Source organism: Coregonus clupeaformis, unplaced genomic scaffold, assembly GCF_020615455.1.
Source record: "Coregonus clupeaformis isolate EN_2021a unplaced genomic scaffold, ASM2061545v1 scaf0964, whole genome shotgun sequence".
Lineage (NCBI taxonomy): Eukaryota > Metazoa > Chordata > Actinopteri > Salmoniformes > Salmonidae > Coregonus > Coregonus clupeaformis.
In genome coordinates, this window is record NW_025534418.1 from 76,533 (window position 1) to 93,140 (window position 16,608).

Below are 16,608 nucleotides of genomic sequence, written 5' to 3' on the forward strand. Positions count from 1 at the left end.
TGTTATCTCCTGTCAGATGCCTCTTGTGGCTATCTATCCTGAGCACTTGCTGCTGTGGTGACTCATGAGGAAACAATCTGTTTGTGTCAGGCCAGGGTGAAGGTCATCAGGGAGGGTTTGATGTGAATCATGGCAGCACTGGACAGGCAGGAGCTGCTCCAAGTCTGAGCTCTCCACAGCCACTCTCTCTCTAACCCAAGACGTTTCCATCTTATCAAACCACACACAGTACCTACTGACAGGCTAAAAGTGCACATGTTGCTGTGTGATCAACTATGCAGGGAATGTTACAGTACACACTGTGTTCTGTGCTTGATGAAATGAAACATACTGAGTGATTGTCTGAAATAGACTGTGATTCAAGGTGATAACAACTAGCAGTGCAACAAACAGTGCTCAGTGCTCAACGAACATGGTGTTTATGGCGTTTGGTGGCCTCTGTGCTCGGTGCTCCTCACACTGTGCTCACAGGTGAGTATGGCACTGGAAACAGGTCTGCATCCTCATAGACTCCCACCTTTCTCCTCCTTCACTTCCTCCTTCACTTCCAATTTGACTTCCTCCTTGACTTCTTTCTCTTTCACCTTTAGGTCAAACTTGACTTTTGACCCTCCGGCAATCACAGCATAGGCAGTGCCGTCCTCCTTGGTGACTGCTTGGACGGTAAGTGAGTGATTGTTTCCATCTGCCTTGATCACATACTTGTCGCCAGAGACAAGGTCCTTTGTGTTGCACTGCCATCTCACCTTCGTATCAGGCTTCTCTGTCTCTGTCTCAAAAACCACTGTTTCCCCCTCCTCTGCCACCTGAGTCTTTGGTTTCTTGGCAAATGCTGAGACTGGAGAGGGAGGGATGGGTCAGAATGAAATAATTCCCTTTAAGATGCCCAGTTTGTCATGGATTTTTGCAGTACATTGTGATGTAAAACCTTTGAAGTGCGCTATGATGATACACCATAATATTCCATTATCAAACGGAAGCTCCTCAGATTAAATTACAAATAAGATAATATATAACCTTCATTGTACCACTGTCTTGAATTCAGTTGAATGAATCAATTGAAATTGATGAATGCTGAAAAGGCCAATATTATCATTGCAATCATCTGCATTGTAGTGGGTTAATATCAGAGCCTTCCAATGTGTTGTTAATAAGAGGTTTTTATTGTCTAGAACATTTCTCCTCTCTGTGAGTCGTATCAGGTGTTTTATTACCCTCTAACCAGGGAAAGGTTTCCATCAGCTCATTACATCACAAATGACCTCCATATGGAGCAAGATTACCCTATGGGTTTAAATATAGAATGCATATGTGCCCCACTAATAAATGCACTCAGCAGGCAACCCCAGTGACGGGGGCACAGGTAGCACACTAGAGGGATTAGTGAGACTCTATTTTAGTTGCGCAGCGAGTATAGAAAGAATGTTACGCCTGTGCTGGGCTTCCAAGTGCGCCTCCTTTTTTCAGGCTAGTGATGACTGGTATCTCCTCCTTAACCTCAACAGTGTATTTATTGGGCCTATGCATATATTACATTTCACTCCAATTCCTTCATATAAAGTAAAGTAAATCAGAAAAAATATATAATATGAGGGTTGAAACATAATTTGAAATAACAATAGTTATTGTAAAAAGAAGAGGAAAAATAGCTAGCAAGCAAAGCAGCTAGCTAGCTAGCACTAGGACCAGGAAGTGTTTACCCAATTAACTTATATAGTTCAACTGTATCTTCTAGTTTCTTGTTTTATTTCAGTCCAAATAGTTTACCACAAATTATTTCTTCATCTGTTGGGGAATTCAAAACCCCTTTGCAGATGCAGTGCAAAGCATCTTTGTATCGGTAGAGAGACTAATTCTACGTTTAAAAGACACTTCAACAAAAACCTGATCTACAGAATAATTATCTGTTGATAGCAGGGTATTGATGTTAATGCTAAATTACTCAAACAGCCCATGACTGTTATACTTTGGGAGATCTTGAATGCTAGATGTCTTAGCCGACATACTGTATCTGAGTAACTAATACTGTGAGGAGGCTGTATTGTCATCTGATCTGTTGAGTTGCTCTTTCCACAGTGAATGGCAATGCTTTCCGTCTGACCCAAAAAAGTGGAATCCTGTGAGGCATTACTGGATCATCGGCACATGATGAGTGATGTTTACACATGAATGCAGTGGTGCATGAAATGATGCACTCTGAATTTAGAACTTACGCTACATACACTCCCCTACGTATTTATTTGGACAGTGAAGCTAAAACTTTGAGATCAAATGTTTTCTATGAGGCGACTGTACAGAATGTCAACTTTAATTTTAACCCAACACCTCTCATCACCCCGAGAACACCATCCCCACAGTGAAGCATGGTGGTGGCAGCATCATGCTGTGGGGATGTTTTTCATCGGCAGGGACTGGGAAACTGGTCAGAATTGAAGGAATGATGGATGCCGCTAAATACAGGGAAATTCTTGAGGGAAACCTGTTTCAGTCTTCCAGAGATTTGAGACTGGGACGGAGGTTCACCTTCCAGCAGGACAATGACCCTAAGCATACTGCTAAAGCAACACTCAAGTGGTTTAAGGGGAAACATTTAAATGTCTTGGAATGGCCTAGTCAAAGCCCAGACCTCAATCCAATTGAGAATCTGTGATATGACTTAAAGATTGCTGTACATAAGTGGAACCCATCCAACTTGAAGGAGCTTGAGCAGTTTTGCCTTGATGAATGAGCAAAAATCCCAGTGGCTAGATGTGCCAAGCTTATAGAGACATACCCCAAGATACTTGCAGCTGTAAGTGCTGCAAAAGGTGTCTCTACAAAGTATTGACTTTGGGGGGGTGAATAGTTATGGACGCTCAAGTTTTCAGTTTTTAGGTCTTATTTCTTGTTTGTTTCACAATTAAAAATGTTTTTCATCTTCAAAGTGGTAGGTATGTTGTGTAAATAAAATTATACAAACCCCCAGAAAATCCATTTCAATTCCAGGTTGTAAGGCAACAAAATAGGAAAAATGCCAAGGGGGGTGAATACTTTCGCAGGGTGAATACTTTCAAAGCCACTGTATATATATATATATATATATATATATATATATATATATATATATATATATATATATATATATATCATACAGTATGAAAATACTCTAAAATAAAAGGTGACATTCTGTACTGTCGCCTCATATAAAACATTTGATCTCAAATCCAAAATGCTGGAGTATAGAGCCAAATTATAAGTTTTAGCTTCACTGTCCAAATAAATAAGTAGGGCATTGTAAATATACAACGTCCATGCAGACTCATTTGGTAACAATTGGCTCCATAATGATCCAGAAGAAAATGACAGTGGGCTGTAGTCAATATAACCTAGCCATGTTTATGCAGTAGCTCTGTTTACACAACTCCTGCCACAGCACATATGTGCATTATTCAGAATATTAGAATTATGTGAGAGAATTCTATCTACTCTTCTTGGTACCTAAAAAGAGTAGACCACAGGGGGGGAAAATGCTTGTTTATAGGCTACTGCATAAACACTGCAATGTGAGATGATGGTTGGACAACTGTCATCATGACTTCATGGGGGTGAGTATAAAAGTGGTCTGTACTTTTACGCTAATGTAATTTGTAACCAAAACTGGGTAGGTTAAAAACGGTGTGTTTTAAACCATTGAAACACATGCATTGCTTAGCACTTGAACATGGACCCTTTTCTGAAGGACTGGAAGATGGAGGAGGGTGTGGTCAAAGAAACACAGTATGGAGACAGCGTTATTTTTCTCACACAGATTATCAAATAGAGAAAAATACAACACAGAAGACATGCATAGTTAATATGAAGCTGAAGAGGCAGGTATTGGCAAAGTTCCCCCTTGTAACAGCAACAACTTTCAAACGTAACCTCTCTGAAATGCAACTGTGAAGACAAGAAACTATGACATGAGCTGATCACTGATCAAAAGTCCCACCAGTTCCACAGGTTGGGAGGGATTTGTTATTACAGAGGGAAACGGGAGAGGAGGTAGAAAATCCAGTGATGTCTTTAGATAGCAGCTGGTGATACAATGATGCTGCAGTAAAACGAGATGGAATCTAATCAAGCGCACTTACCTGTTTTTTTGACTGGCTCTGGCATTCTGATTGGACGTTTCTTCCAGAGAGTAACCAACAATAACTAACTAACTCCTTCCTAGCTCACCCCTTGCGTTTAATAGTGGGGCTCCTGAGCAACCCCCCTTCACAACAGTACCAACCCACCCACTTTTGTCACGATGTCTAGACCCAATCCCCTCTCTGTCCGGCAATGAGATAATAGACGTGCACCATCCCTCCCTACTCCTCCACCCCACACTCACACAACCCCAGACTCCTCTGACCTCCTACAGGCCATATTTCAAGGTCCCTTCGCCCAACACCTCAGCTTCATGACAGGTGAAGCAAGGGAGGGTGGGAATGGGAGGTGGGGGGTTAAATTTAGAAACTGAGTCCAGCGAGGTCTCTTTCTAGAGGCTAGAGTATTCCTTTTATCTGTTGGCAGGAATGTGAGTTCTTTTCCCCTGGTGAACCAGGACTTCCAGGAACCTTCCATGGCCGTGTGCACAGCTTTCCATCATCCATCTGGTTAATTTAACATTTATTTTCTGACCAGGCAGCACTGTAAACAGCAAAATACCTTTCTTTATGTTTGTAACGTAACAATACTTTTTCATGTAAAACAAGCCTTCCAATTGGCAGTCAATTTTACATCAGAACCTAATTGCCCAAGGAAGTAATACACATATATGTGTGACCTTTACCCTCTCTAAATAATTCATGTTCTGGTTTAATCATATACTGTTGCCTGAGACACTGGAGCTTAGCATCTTATTAGTAAAGGCCTACCGTCCGAAGCCTCGGCTCGGTGGCATAGCGAGGACATGACAGACTGACAGACTGACTGACTGGAATAAAATATTATGGAGTGTTAACTGTGGATAATAAGGCATGTCTGACCCTGATCCTTAACCCTACATCCTGAACATTTTAGGATTTTCCTTTTTGTGTTTTACCTTGGCCTTGTGTCTGCCCAGTTGTCTCAAGTGTCCCAGCTATTACCGTAAGCGACCTTATACTTCCTAAAATAAATAGAGTATATGTATTTATTTTCAACCTCGTTTTATTTCTCAGTCAGTAATAAATGCAGGAGGGTTCACTTAAATCAATCCTCAATCTGTCTATGATTTTGCATTATTCAATTGAATTATTCTAACTATATCCCTGTCCTTTATGTCTCCTTTTCAGTTGTATTTCTTAATTGCTTTATCCAAGAGGTGCTGTAGGGCAAATACGACTAATAATATTGTCTGTGCCTCTTGATGGCGCCCTCCCTGGATACCCCACTTTGCGTCACTTTTCACTGCAGACTGTGCCCTTTGCTCCCATCATAGAGCTGTGTCAGCACCCAGAATTATTTACACCTAGAGGCTTCGGCTGCCACATAACTGGGCTGGGGGTGGGTGGATGGTGGGGGACTGGGTGGCCTTGTATGCTGCCAGTGGGCCCAGTAAAGTCTCCACAGCTGCCCAAATGTCTATATATTATCTGGCTCGGCCACTGGGGTTCTGCGTACATGGCTGTGATTCCCAGAGGATTTGCTAAAGCCAGTCTGTGATGTGCTGGAACAATGTGAGGATGAGTCGACTAAAACCACATGACGTGTGAGTAATAGAAATGCTTTCGAGTTCATCACGTGCAGATATGTAACTGAGTCATGCCAACATACAAACAGGCCAAGATGCATTATACAGAGAGCACAGAGTACGGAAAAACAACTGGTCATATACACTATCATACAGTTCAAACAGGAGTCTATGAATGAGAGCATGGGAGAAATATCCCTGTGTTGGAATTCCTAGGCTAGGAATAGATTGCACCCTTTGCTCGGAGGATGCAAGGGTCTGTGCTTCATCTCAGAACACAAGCAGATGATAAAGGCTGGGTGACAAGCCTCTTCACCCTCCCCATGTCAGGAACAAGTCTAGGGGTTGTGACAGGGAAGTAATGGTCAAGGGGACAGTCCGAAAAGGTTGCAGGTTCAATCTCCCAATGTTCAGAAGGGTTTACTTCCCAAAGTCTTGAGCTACCTTGAGTTAGTATGTAATACACATGTAGTACCATTATACAAATATACAAGCTTTATACCACGGCTTGGCTGAATACTAAATTCTGATTAGCAAAAGCTAATGTATAATATGTTGTGTTTGTGTGTGCTGCTACACCAAAGGTTAAGCAACAGGAAGTGTGTATCCAAAGTCAGTGCATCTCAGAGTATCAAATCAATTTCATTAATGCTAAAGAGCTCTTTATCACAGTCTTTTTGTTTGTTTACATTGCATCCAAGTATAATTGATGTCAAATGTGCACAATGGTCAGTCACTCCAACATAGTGAGTAGATGTCGGTGAATACAGCCAGCTTTAAGAAAGGAGATCTCTGAGGACTTCTAGTGGTCATCTGTATTACCACTCCTATAAGCATTCTGGTAATAATGATTGACAGTATTATTTTAAAGGGTCCTGTTTCTACGTGCTATGGAATGTAAAAGGTCCAGAGGTGTGTGTGCAAACATTGACTTATAGGAGCAAAATTAGCTAATTGTCAGATTCCATTGGCTTTGACGTTCACATACAGTGAGGGAAAACAGTATTTGATCCCCTGCTGATTTTGTACGTTTGCCCACTGACAAAGAAATGATCAGTCTATAATTTTAATGGTAGGTTTATTTGAACAGTGAGAGACAGAATAACAACAAAAAAATCCAGAAAAACGCATGTCAAAAATGTTATGAATTGATTTGCATTTTAATGAGGAAATAAGTATTTGACCCCCTCTCAATCAGAAAGATTTCTGGCTCCCAGGTGTCTTTTATACAGGTAACGAGCTGAGATTAGGAGCACACTCTTAAAGGGAGTGCTCCTAATCTCAGCTTGTTACCTGTATAAAAGACACCTGTCCACAGAAGAAATCAATCAATCAGATTCCAAACTCTCCACCATGGCTAAGACCAAAGAGCTCTCCAAGGATGTCAGGGACACGATTGTAGACATACACAAGGCTGGAATGGGCTACAAGACCATTGCCAATCAGCTTGGTGAGAAGGTGACAACAGTTGGTGTGATTATTCGCAAATGGAAGAAACACAAAATAACTGTCAATCTCCCTCGGCCTGGGGCTCCATGCAAGATCTCACCTCGTGGAGTTGCAATGATCATGAGAACAGTGAGGAATCAGCCCAGAACTACACGGGAGGATCTTGTCAATGATCTCAAGGCAACTGGGACCATAGTCACCAAGAAAACAATTGGTAACACACTACGTCGTGAAGGACTGAACTCCTGCAGCGCCCGCAAGGTCCCCCTGCTCAAGAAAGCACATATACAGGCCCGTCTGAAGTTTACCAATGAACATTTGAATGATTCAGAGGAGTACTGGGTGAAGGTATTGTGGTCAGATGAGACCAAAATCGAGCTCTTTGGCATCAACTCAACTCGCCGTGTTTGGAGGAGGAGGAATGCTGCCTATGACCCCAAGAACACCATCCCCACCATCAAACATGGAGGTGGAAACATTATGCTTATGGGGTGTTTTTCTGCTAAGGGGACAGGACAACATCACCGCATCAAAGGGACAATGGACGGGGCCATGTACCGTCAATTCTTGGGTGAGAACCTCCTTCCCTCAGCTAGGGCATTGAAAATGGGTCGTGGATGGGTATTTCAGCATGACAATTACCCAAAACACACGGCCAAGGCCACAAAGGAGTGGCTTAAGAAGAAACACATTAAGGTCCTGAAGTGGCCTAGCCAGTCTCCAGACCTTAATCCCATAGAAAATCTGTGGAGGGAGCTGAAGGTTCAAGTTGCCAAATGTCAGCCTCGAAACCTTAATGATTTGGAGAAGATCTGCAAAGAGGAGTGGGACAAAATCCCTCCTGAGATGTGTGAAAACGTGGTGGCCAACTACAAGAAACGTCTGACCTCTGTGATTGCCAACAAGGGTTTTGCCACCAAGTACTAAGTCATGTTTTGCAGAGGGGTCAAATACTTATTTCCCTCATTAAAATGCAAATCTATTTATAACATTTTTGACATCAGTTTTTCTGGATTTTTTTGTTGTTATTCTGTCTCTCACTGTTCAAATAAACCTACCATTAGAATTATAGACTGATCATTTCTTTGTCAGTGGGCAAATGTACAAAATCAGCAGGGGATCAAATACTTTTTTCCCTCACTGTAAATGCTTTTTACAAGAACAGCAAAAACAGTTATTGTTGATTTAAACACAAACAATAGTTATTACATTGATAACCATCTTGCATACTATATACAGTTAACAATCTATCTCTCTCTCTACCCTTCTTCAGGACTTCCACTATGTTTATCCCTCTACAAATGGGAATATGGCCTCCTCTCCAAGTGAGACCTCCCCCCCAGCACTTCACCACTGAACTGATAAGTCAGCTTCTTCTTGACCTTTTTGACCTCGCCTGTCTTGCCATAGTTGCGAAGAGCCCGAGCCATCTTCTGGTAGGTCATTTTCTTGCGGTTGCCCTTCTGTACGCCCCACCGATGTGCCAGTGCCTCCTTGTGTTTCGAGGAGAACTGGAAGGTGCCCTTGTCCCTGTCTACCCACCAGATACTGTCCTTCATGTCCCCGTTCCTCAGCAGATCCAGCAGGAACTGGTACAGACGGATCTTCTTCTTGTTGCCTATATTAATGTTGACAAAAGGGCAAAATGGTTAAACATGCAATGGATCAGTTGAGGAGGTTCCCTACCTATGATCTACATGGAGTAGGCCTACATGAGTAGGATTATTGTGACATCAAAAGCTAAATGAAACATGTGAGATATTAGGAATGCGTTTATGAATGAATTCCTTACCCAATTCTCCCCTTGTTACATGCGTGATGTGGTCTCTCAGACACTCTTCATCAGACACTTCTAGTGGAGGGCTGCGGCCTCCTGGCTCCTCGTCATCTGAGCTCCTCATTGTCTGAGGAGAGGGGTGCAAGTAGCCCATGGCTCGAGGGCAATACGGCACCTTGGGAACAACAAACAACAATAATCATGTAGTCATTACAATACAAAACCATCATTACAATTACAATACATTATTTTTGGAGCAGTATTCACTGAGAAATTACTACTTAGCAAATTAGTATTTCTCTAAGATACAACTGGTCTCCTGACTTGAAGCAAATAGTAAAATGTAGCAAACTAGCAGCATCATGCTAAGCTAATCAGAACAGGCTAGCTACCTAAGCATTTAGCAACCTCTTAGCTACTCATGTTGAATTAATAAATATAATGTTCAGTCATAGAATAGAGCTAGCTAGGTCTCGAATATACCTGTAAATCAGCTCCCATTTACTTTATCAAAATATTTAGTTGAATAAGCTATATAAACTTTTGGGGGAAGAAATGTAAAATGCTAAGCTAAATGTAGCTTAGCTGAGCAGAGACCTACCTCCTACTAATGTCGAATTATAAAATAAAAATAGCTAGCAAGTTAGGTCTCAAATCTGCCAGTAGGTCAGTTAACATTTGTTTTATTAAAAGTTTAGTTGAATAAGCAATATAAACAAAAAGGGCAGAATTCAAGCACAAAAGTATTTACTGCCCTAGGGGCAGCCATGGACTTATGGTCATTTCCATGTAAAAGGACCCATGAGCACCAACATGTGAAGTTCATAGGAGCATGTCAAATTGCTCCTATGAGCTAAGAGTCTATACAGTGTATTTTAGAAATTAAGGCAGACATACATTTTTCAACCAGGAATAAGCAAAGGCATTTTTGGTCAAACAGATGGAAAAGGGGTCTTAGAAAACATCCACCAGAAAAAGTATTAAAAAGTATTAAAAATACATAAAAACACAATAATGTTGATCGGTAACGGAATTTCTGCAATTGAATTGGCTACAATGGGAAATCATAGTAGTCACAAACCACAGTTGGGTTCACACGTATGGACAGCACAGTACTATACAGTAGAGTAAAGAAAAGTAGAGTATAGTACAGTAGAGTAGAGTTCAGTTCAGTTCAGTACAGTAAAGAAAAGTAGAGTATAGTTCAGTACAGTACAGTACTGTACTGTACAGTAGACTGTAATGTACTGAACTGAACTATGCTCTACTTTACTGTACTCTACTGTACTCTACTGTACTATACTAAACTCTACTCTACTGTTCTCTACGGTACTGAACTGTATTGTACTGTACTGAACTCTACTCTACTTTACTGTTCTGTGCTCTGCTGTACTGTACTCTACTGAGTTCTACTGTGCTGTACTTTGATGTCCAAACTTCTGAAACATAGACGTCTTTGATTGTTTCAGATTTGGTCCGGTTTCGACCAACCAAATTTGGTCTTGTTTGGGGGCAGAGCTCATTTAAATAATAGCCTTTGTGTAGAATAATCCCTAAATATGCAAAGGAGGATATTGCACATTTCTACCTTTGTGTACCTATTTAAGATAGATCACCATGAAGAGAATGACATTCATATCCATAATTATGCATTTCTGTGTAGTACAGATCAGGGACATTTACATTTTAGTCATTTAGCAGACGCTCTTATCCAGAGCAACTTACAGTTAGTGAGCACATACATTTTTCATACTGGCCCCATGTGGGAATCGAACCCACAACCCTGGTGTTGCAAGCGCCATGCTCTACCAACTGAGCTACAGGGACCCATGATGAAATTCCGTTACCGCATTTCAGTTACCCGGTGTAAATCCACTTCACTTATTGTAGTTCAATAACCAGAATATATTTTTTCAAAGTCAATGTGTCATGTCATAGCTGACACCCCATTCTTTCTGCAGACATTGTTGAATCTTAATTTTGAGCAGATATTTAACAGAGTTTTTGGAAAACGTGGACACATAAAAGAACTGAAGGAGATTTTACAGAAATTCTGTTACCAAACTTTGAATCTTCACAGTTCTTCCAGTAAATGTGTTCTTGTAAAATGTTCTGTGTAAATTGTTAAAAGTAGCCCTTGTGCATAGAGTCCTTGTCCACTGTATGGTTTGTTAACATCTTAAGGATCGGACCCTTTTTTTCAATTTTCACCTAAAATGACATACCCAAATCTAACTGCCTGTAGTTCAGGACCTGAAGCAAGGACTTTCATATTCTTGATACCATTTGAAAGGAAACACTTTGACGTTTGTGGAAATGTGAAATTAATGTAGAAGAATATAACACATTAGATCTTGTGAAAGATAATATAAACAAAAAACATGCGTTTTTTTGTTTGTTTTTGTTTTGTTTTTTCATGATCTTTGAAATAAATGCAAGAGAAAGGCCACAATATAATATTGTAGTTTAGGCTCAATTTAGATTTTGGCCACTAGATGACAGCAGTGTGTGTGCAAAGTTTCAGATTGATCCAATGAAGCGTTGCAATACTGGACTATTTTGTATTAAGTCTGCCCAAATGTGCCGAATTGGTCAATTGATACATTTTCAAGTACATAACTATAGAGAACATACAAAAATGATATAGTAATACAAATTGTAAGTTTACACACTCCCAGGAATGTCATACATGATGGATCATTAGCTTATACACTAACTTTCACACATCTAGATGGCCGGGTGGGGTGGGTGTGGAGCCAGAGACAGCAGGGGTTCAAACTGTAGAACCCAGTTCCTACATTTGAATATAAAAATTGATTTTATCAAACAAAACTATGCTACATTTTATCTCTGGGACCCTTAGGATGACAAATCAGAGCAAGATTACTGAATGTAAGTACATTATTTACCTTCCGAGGTGAATGTATCAAACCAGTTGCCATGATAAGTTTTTTGTTGTTGTGCACTCTCCTCAAACAATAGCATGGTATTTTTTTCACTGCAATAGCTACTGTAAATTGAACAGTGCAGTTAGATTAACAAGAATTGAAGCTTTCTGCCCATATAAGACATGTCTATGTCCTGGAAAGTTTGCTGTTATTAACAACAGTCGTGCTAATCACATTAGTGCACGTAAACTCAACCGTCCCGTATACGGGACACCGATCCCGTAGAGGTTAAACTTTGAAATCAATCGTTTTTGTTTGGCATACATTTTAAGGGAAAAATCGGAGTCGTGGAATTGCCCTTATCTAAATTATATCCTATTGTTATCTTCACCCAAACTAACATTTCCTGGCATATTTGAGACCTAGCTAGCTAGGTCTATTCTTTGACTCAACATTAGCAAAAGATAGCTATCTACCAGCCAACTAGCTCTGTTTAGCTTAGCATTTTATATTGATGCCCCTGGGGCAGCATAACTGTCCATCTCTGCTTAGCATGTCGCTGCTAGCTTGCTACATTTGACTCTTTGTTTCAAGTCAGGAGACCAGTTGTATCTTAGAGGTATTGTCACATTTGTCTGACTACTTTAACATAATAACAACTTATAACTCAAAGTTTTATTTACATGATTCTCAGTTCAAACCTTCGCCATGTTTTCAAGAGTTGTATATCTGTTAAACTCTGCCCATTGACCTGTTACTTGGTGATATAATCATCTCAATTTAGCCCAGCGGTGGCAAAGATTATAGGGCACCGTCCCTCTGCATGAGCTGTGATGTGTGGTTGCTGTTACAGATTTTACACTAAGAACACTGACAATGATTCGTGTGTGTGTGTGTGTGCGTGCGTGTGTGACATAATGTTGGGGGAGGCCTCTTCTGGTTAAAAATGAATTATTTGTTCATCAGCCGTTAGTGAGTTGGCAGATTATAGTTCTGTAGCAACACCAGCAGGCCCCAGTTAGGGAAAGGCCACAATGTCAAACCATCTGTCTGTAGGCGCACCCAACATCCTCCACGCAACACAGCTCACCAGTAACAAACAGTAGCCCAGATACACTTTTCATAGTCATTTCTTTATCTGAAGCCAGATGACTGATTTTTTGTTTACCTGTTATTAAACATTTCTGAGGCATTGCTATTACCACTAGAGGGGACATGGAAATACATTATGCTACTTGCTTTAGGATTGATGATCTGTTATGTTCTTTTTTTTCTCCTGAACATTCAGAACATTCTCTATTAGTCATGTACACTCTACTGTCTGCATGAAATAATTACCAACTCCAACACTCTGTCTGTGTTAGGGGAAAAGAGGGGTCAGGGGGGTGGGCTCACCGGTGGGGGTAGGGCATTGTGGTATCCCCCAAGGCCAGGGTCCAGAGAGAGAGTGTCAGCATCATTATAACGAGCCATGCTGGGTACATGTAGATGCTGGACACTCTGGAGCTCAGTGAAGTGGCCCTCTGGCAGGTTGTCAAAGTCCAGCGGATGAACATGATGAGTGGTGTGATAGTCCCAGTGATCTGAACAGAGGGAAACATTTAAATTGTTCATAGAGTAAGAGGTAGGTCTGAAGGACGTGTACACTAAATGGCAGTGTTCAGATGGCGTAGAATAGAGAGAACCTAGTTGATTACAGATTCCAAATACATGTAACACACAATGTCTGCTATTAGTTTAAAGAGTGTTCAGCAAAATGTATTAAGCAGTTTCCTGTTCACACATCTTTGCTTTGGCAGTTGTCTTTTTCTTTCTTTGAGCCCAAATGTCACAAATGTGAAAACGTGTAGAAACTCTAAAAACGTTCTGCATGTAAACATGTTTTAGTGATCTGTTGTGTTCTGTCCTGACACTGCACCAGAGACTTACCATTCTTATTATTTTCTGTTTATCAAGCATACTGTAATAATTTAGTTCATTAAATGGAGCAGAGCCTATATAATTCTATACCTCCTATTAGTAAATACCAGTTTATTCTTGGCAGTAGGATCAGTTGATTACAGGAGAAAATACAACTGAACCTTTCCATTTCAATAAACCCCAGGGGGGAAAGTTGTTCTATGACTGTAGGTTGACAGAAATGGCATCTGTTTCCTGTACTCCATGGGGGCAACATGGTTGGCTCCAGCTGCAGTGTCTTGATGCTTTTTATTGTCTTTAATATAGCTACTGTGTGTGATTTCCTCAGGCCTGGTCAAACACATAGCTAGTTGGGCTGGCACTATTCACTTCCGTATAAGTGATATTCAAATTGTTTATTTTGTCAACAATTATGTGATGGTAAGTTCATCAGAGAAAGGGAAATTAATTAAAAAAGTATATCATTGTATCATAGTAATCATGATTATAAATAGATAATACATGAGGTATTAATACTAGGAAAAATGTTTTAGTGTTTTAAAGCTCACCTCCTTGACTCTCTCCATCGATGACATACGGATATGAATATTCTGACATCTGTTGTCTATAGATGTCGGGTTCGTACATGTCTTCTGATGGCTGTTAAAACAAAAAGGATATCCTCAACTGAAAGCATATCAAAACTTCACATAATGTCTTACTATTGTTTCCAAGGAACTGACACTCAACATTTATATACAAATTGCTTTCTGCCCTTGATAATGTTTGTTGATAATGACATTGCTGAACAACATGTTTTTGGACAAAAACATACATGAAAATAACTTGAGCAACTTCAGCTCTGTTTTTTTATTTTGAGCTTCATTGACATTTACTATAATATCTTTGCTGTTTTTTTTAAATGGTCGGTCATAACCTTACAAAATGAATTGTTGTGAATCAATAAATATGATAAACTATTATGTTAGAAATATTGTTCTTGTGAAAGTATGTAGACCACAAAATCACTTACACTGCGTAAACAAATGTATTGTGTACCAGTTTAAGAGTTTGAAAATTAATGACCTTGCAGTAATCTATTAACATATTTTCATTAATGAAAATATTAATGTTAATATGAAATCCAAACTTGAATCCAGTGAGCTTACGATGCTTGAGATGCATTTTCTGTATAAGTACATTCTATGGTATATAAACAAGTAAATATGCTCAACAAATAACCACATCCCTGTACATACTTGGGCCTATAACTGAATTAACACAAATTGTTTGACTCATCGTGTACTTACAGGACCAGGTGAGATGAGGTACCCCTCCATTCTGTATGGATGCAACATGAAGGCTTCTTCTTGAACCGACCTACTCTCAGGCACTTAGCTTGCAATTGTTTCTCACACTCTTTCAAAACTTTTCTCGCACCATTGCACAACGTTTACCAAATTTCCTCTCACCGAACGAAACCCAAAATGTCTCCCTCTGCCTACACAACTTTATCCACTTGTAAGCTAAACTATTCTCCGGGACTCAAATTTCGTCTAATAAAATAAAATAAATTAGCCCAACTCAATGACAAAACATTTAAAGGGAACCTGATATTTTGACTTCTGGATATCTTTGTGGGTGTACACATCTCAGTGTGTCTGGTGGTAGTTCCTGGTCATTGGTGATTTGTCAGGGGGAGATTCTAACATCTCACATTTATTAAAGCTCACCTCCCAAACCAGCCAATCATTTCAAGGCCTGTCTTAACTGTCAGTCTTTACTGGCAGTAGCATAGCATCTGTCAGTGGATAGTATCTTTGCATCTCATCGTGACCAAATTTTCCCAACCAAATTAAAAATATATAAATAATTGTGTGGCTAAAGAGCAGGTATCCATATTCATATACCTTCCATACACTAGAAAAATCGATATGAATATAAAAAATAAAAAATAAAAATGTTTTACCATGTTTCAATGCCAGACACATAAACATTGTCATCTCACATTTTAAGCTGGTTTAATTCCTACTTATCAGACCAGTATCAGTGTGTACATTGGATTTGGTGTAAATATGTCAATTTAAAAACAAACTAGTAGCTTGAGTTCTAGCCATATCAATATAATAATGACTCACATACATCAATGAATTCTGTTGTATTTCTATCCAAACAACTGTTTTATCTGCGTGTAGATTAGCTGGACACATAAAATCATGCCACTTCCTTTTTGAAATCCTGCAACAGGTCTGTGGAGATTAAGGGAGAGGAGATAAAACACATCCTGAGACAATAGTAGTGTTGGTAGGGGAATTCTTGAGAAATCGCAAATGTTTTATTCTATTTTCTGACCAAATGTGTTTTTCTCACCAAGATATTCTTCATCATAATGAGTACAGTGTACTGTAGGTCTACTACTAGACTCAGATGACCCTCTCTCCTGACCCTATGGGCTGGTTTACAGGACACAGTATGAGTATTCCTTTTTATCCAGGACTAGGCAGTGTCTGGGAAACCAGCCCTATCTGTCTCAGTTATCTCTCCCTGACACAACATCTCTGTTTTATCTTGAAGAGAAGTGAGGACACAAGGCAAGCCTCCACTGACAGGCTTGTGTAGGTTTGGGCAGAGGAAGAGTGCATCAGTCTGATAAGGACAAGATACTTGAAATACTGTAGACAGTAAGATCCAAATCGCACTGAAGATAATTTCAGAATTATTATTATATTCCCTTGGTTGTACAAAGCTTAATATAACACACAACCAAAAACAAAATAGAGTCAAATTTGCTCTATTATGGATGTCCATGTGTAGTGTCTTGTGAAAGCATTCACCCCCCTTGGCATTATTCCTATTTTGTTGCCTTACAACTTGGAATTAAAATGGATTTTTGGGGGGGTTTGTATCATTTGATTTAC

The 16,608-nt window shown here is 39.9% G+C and overlaps 2 protein-coding genes across 8 annotated transcripts in view; both read right to left on the reverse strand.

The window, feature by feature from the left end:
* LOC123481013 (myosin-binding protein C, cardiac-type-like) overlaps positions 1-4,256 on the reverse strand; it is a 43,903-nt gene extending 39,647 nt beyond the window's left edge. For 3 of the 7 annotated variants that reach the window (XM_045217206.1, XM_045217208.1, XM_045217205.1), the window contains exons 1-2: positions 4,110-4,256; positions 518-838 (exon numbers count right to left, since the gene is read on the reverse strand). In XM_045217206.1, the coding sequence (XP_045073141.1) occupies positions 518-838; positions 4,110-4,134 (346 nt within the window). In that variant the 5' untranslated portion in view covers positions 4,135-4,256. The remainder of the gene's footprint in view (positions 1-517; positions 839-4,109) is intronic. The other 4 variants (XM_045217209.1, XM_045217207.1, XM_045217210.1 and 1 more) reach the window with 4 other exon arrangements.
* Positions 4,257-8,202: 3,946 nt separating this feature from the next.
* LOC123486035 (transcription factor PU.1-like) lies at positions 8,203-15,465 on the reverse strand. Its single transcript, XM_045217213.1, has 5 exons — positions 15,001-15,465; positions 14,260-14,350; positions 13,187-13,374; positions 8,919-9,078; positions 8,203-8,744 (listed from the first exon to the last, which is right to left on the reverse strand). The coding sequence occupies exons 1-5, from the start codon at positions 15,046-15,048 to the stop codon at positions 8,422-8,424; spliced, it is 810 nt and encodes a 269-aa protein (XP_045073148.1). The 5' UTR covers positions 15,049-15,465; the 3' UTR covers positions 8,203-8,421.
* Between the last annotated feature and the right edge of the window lie 1,143 nt (positions 15,466-16,608).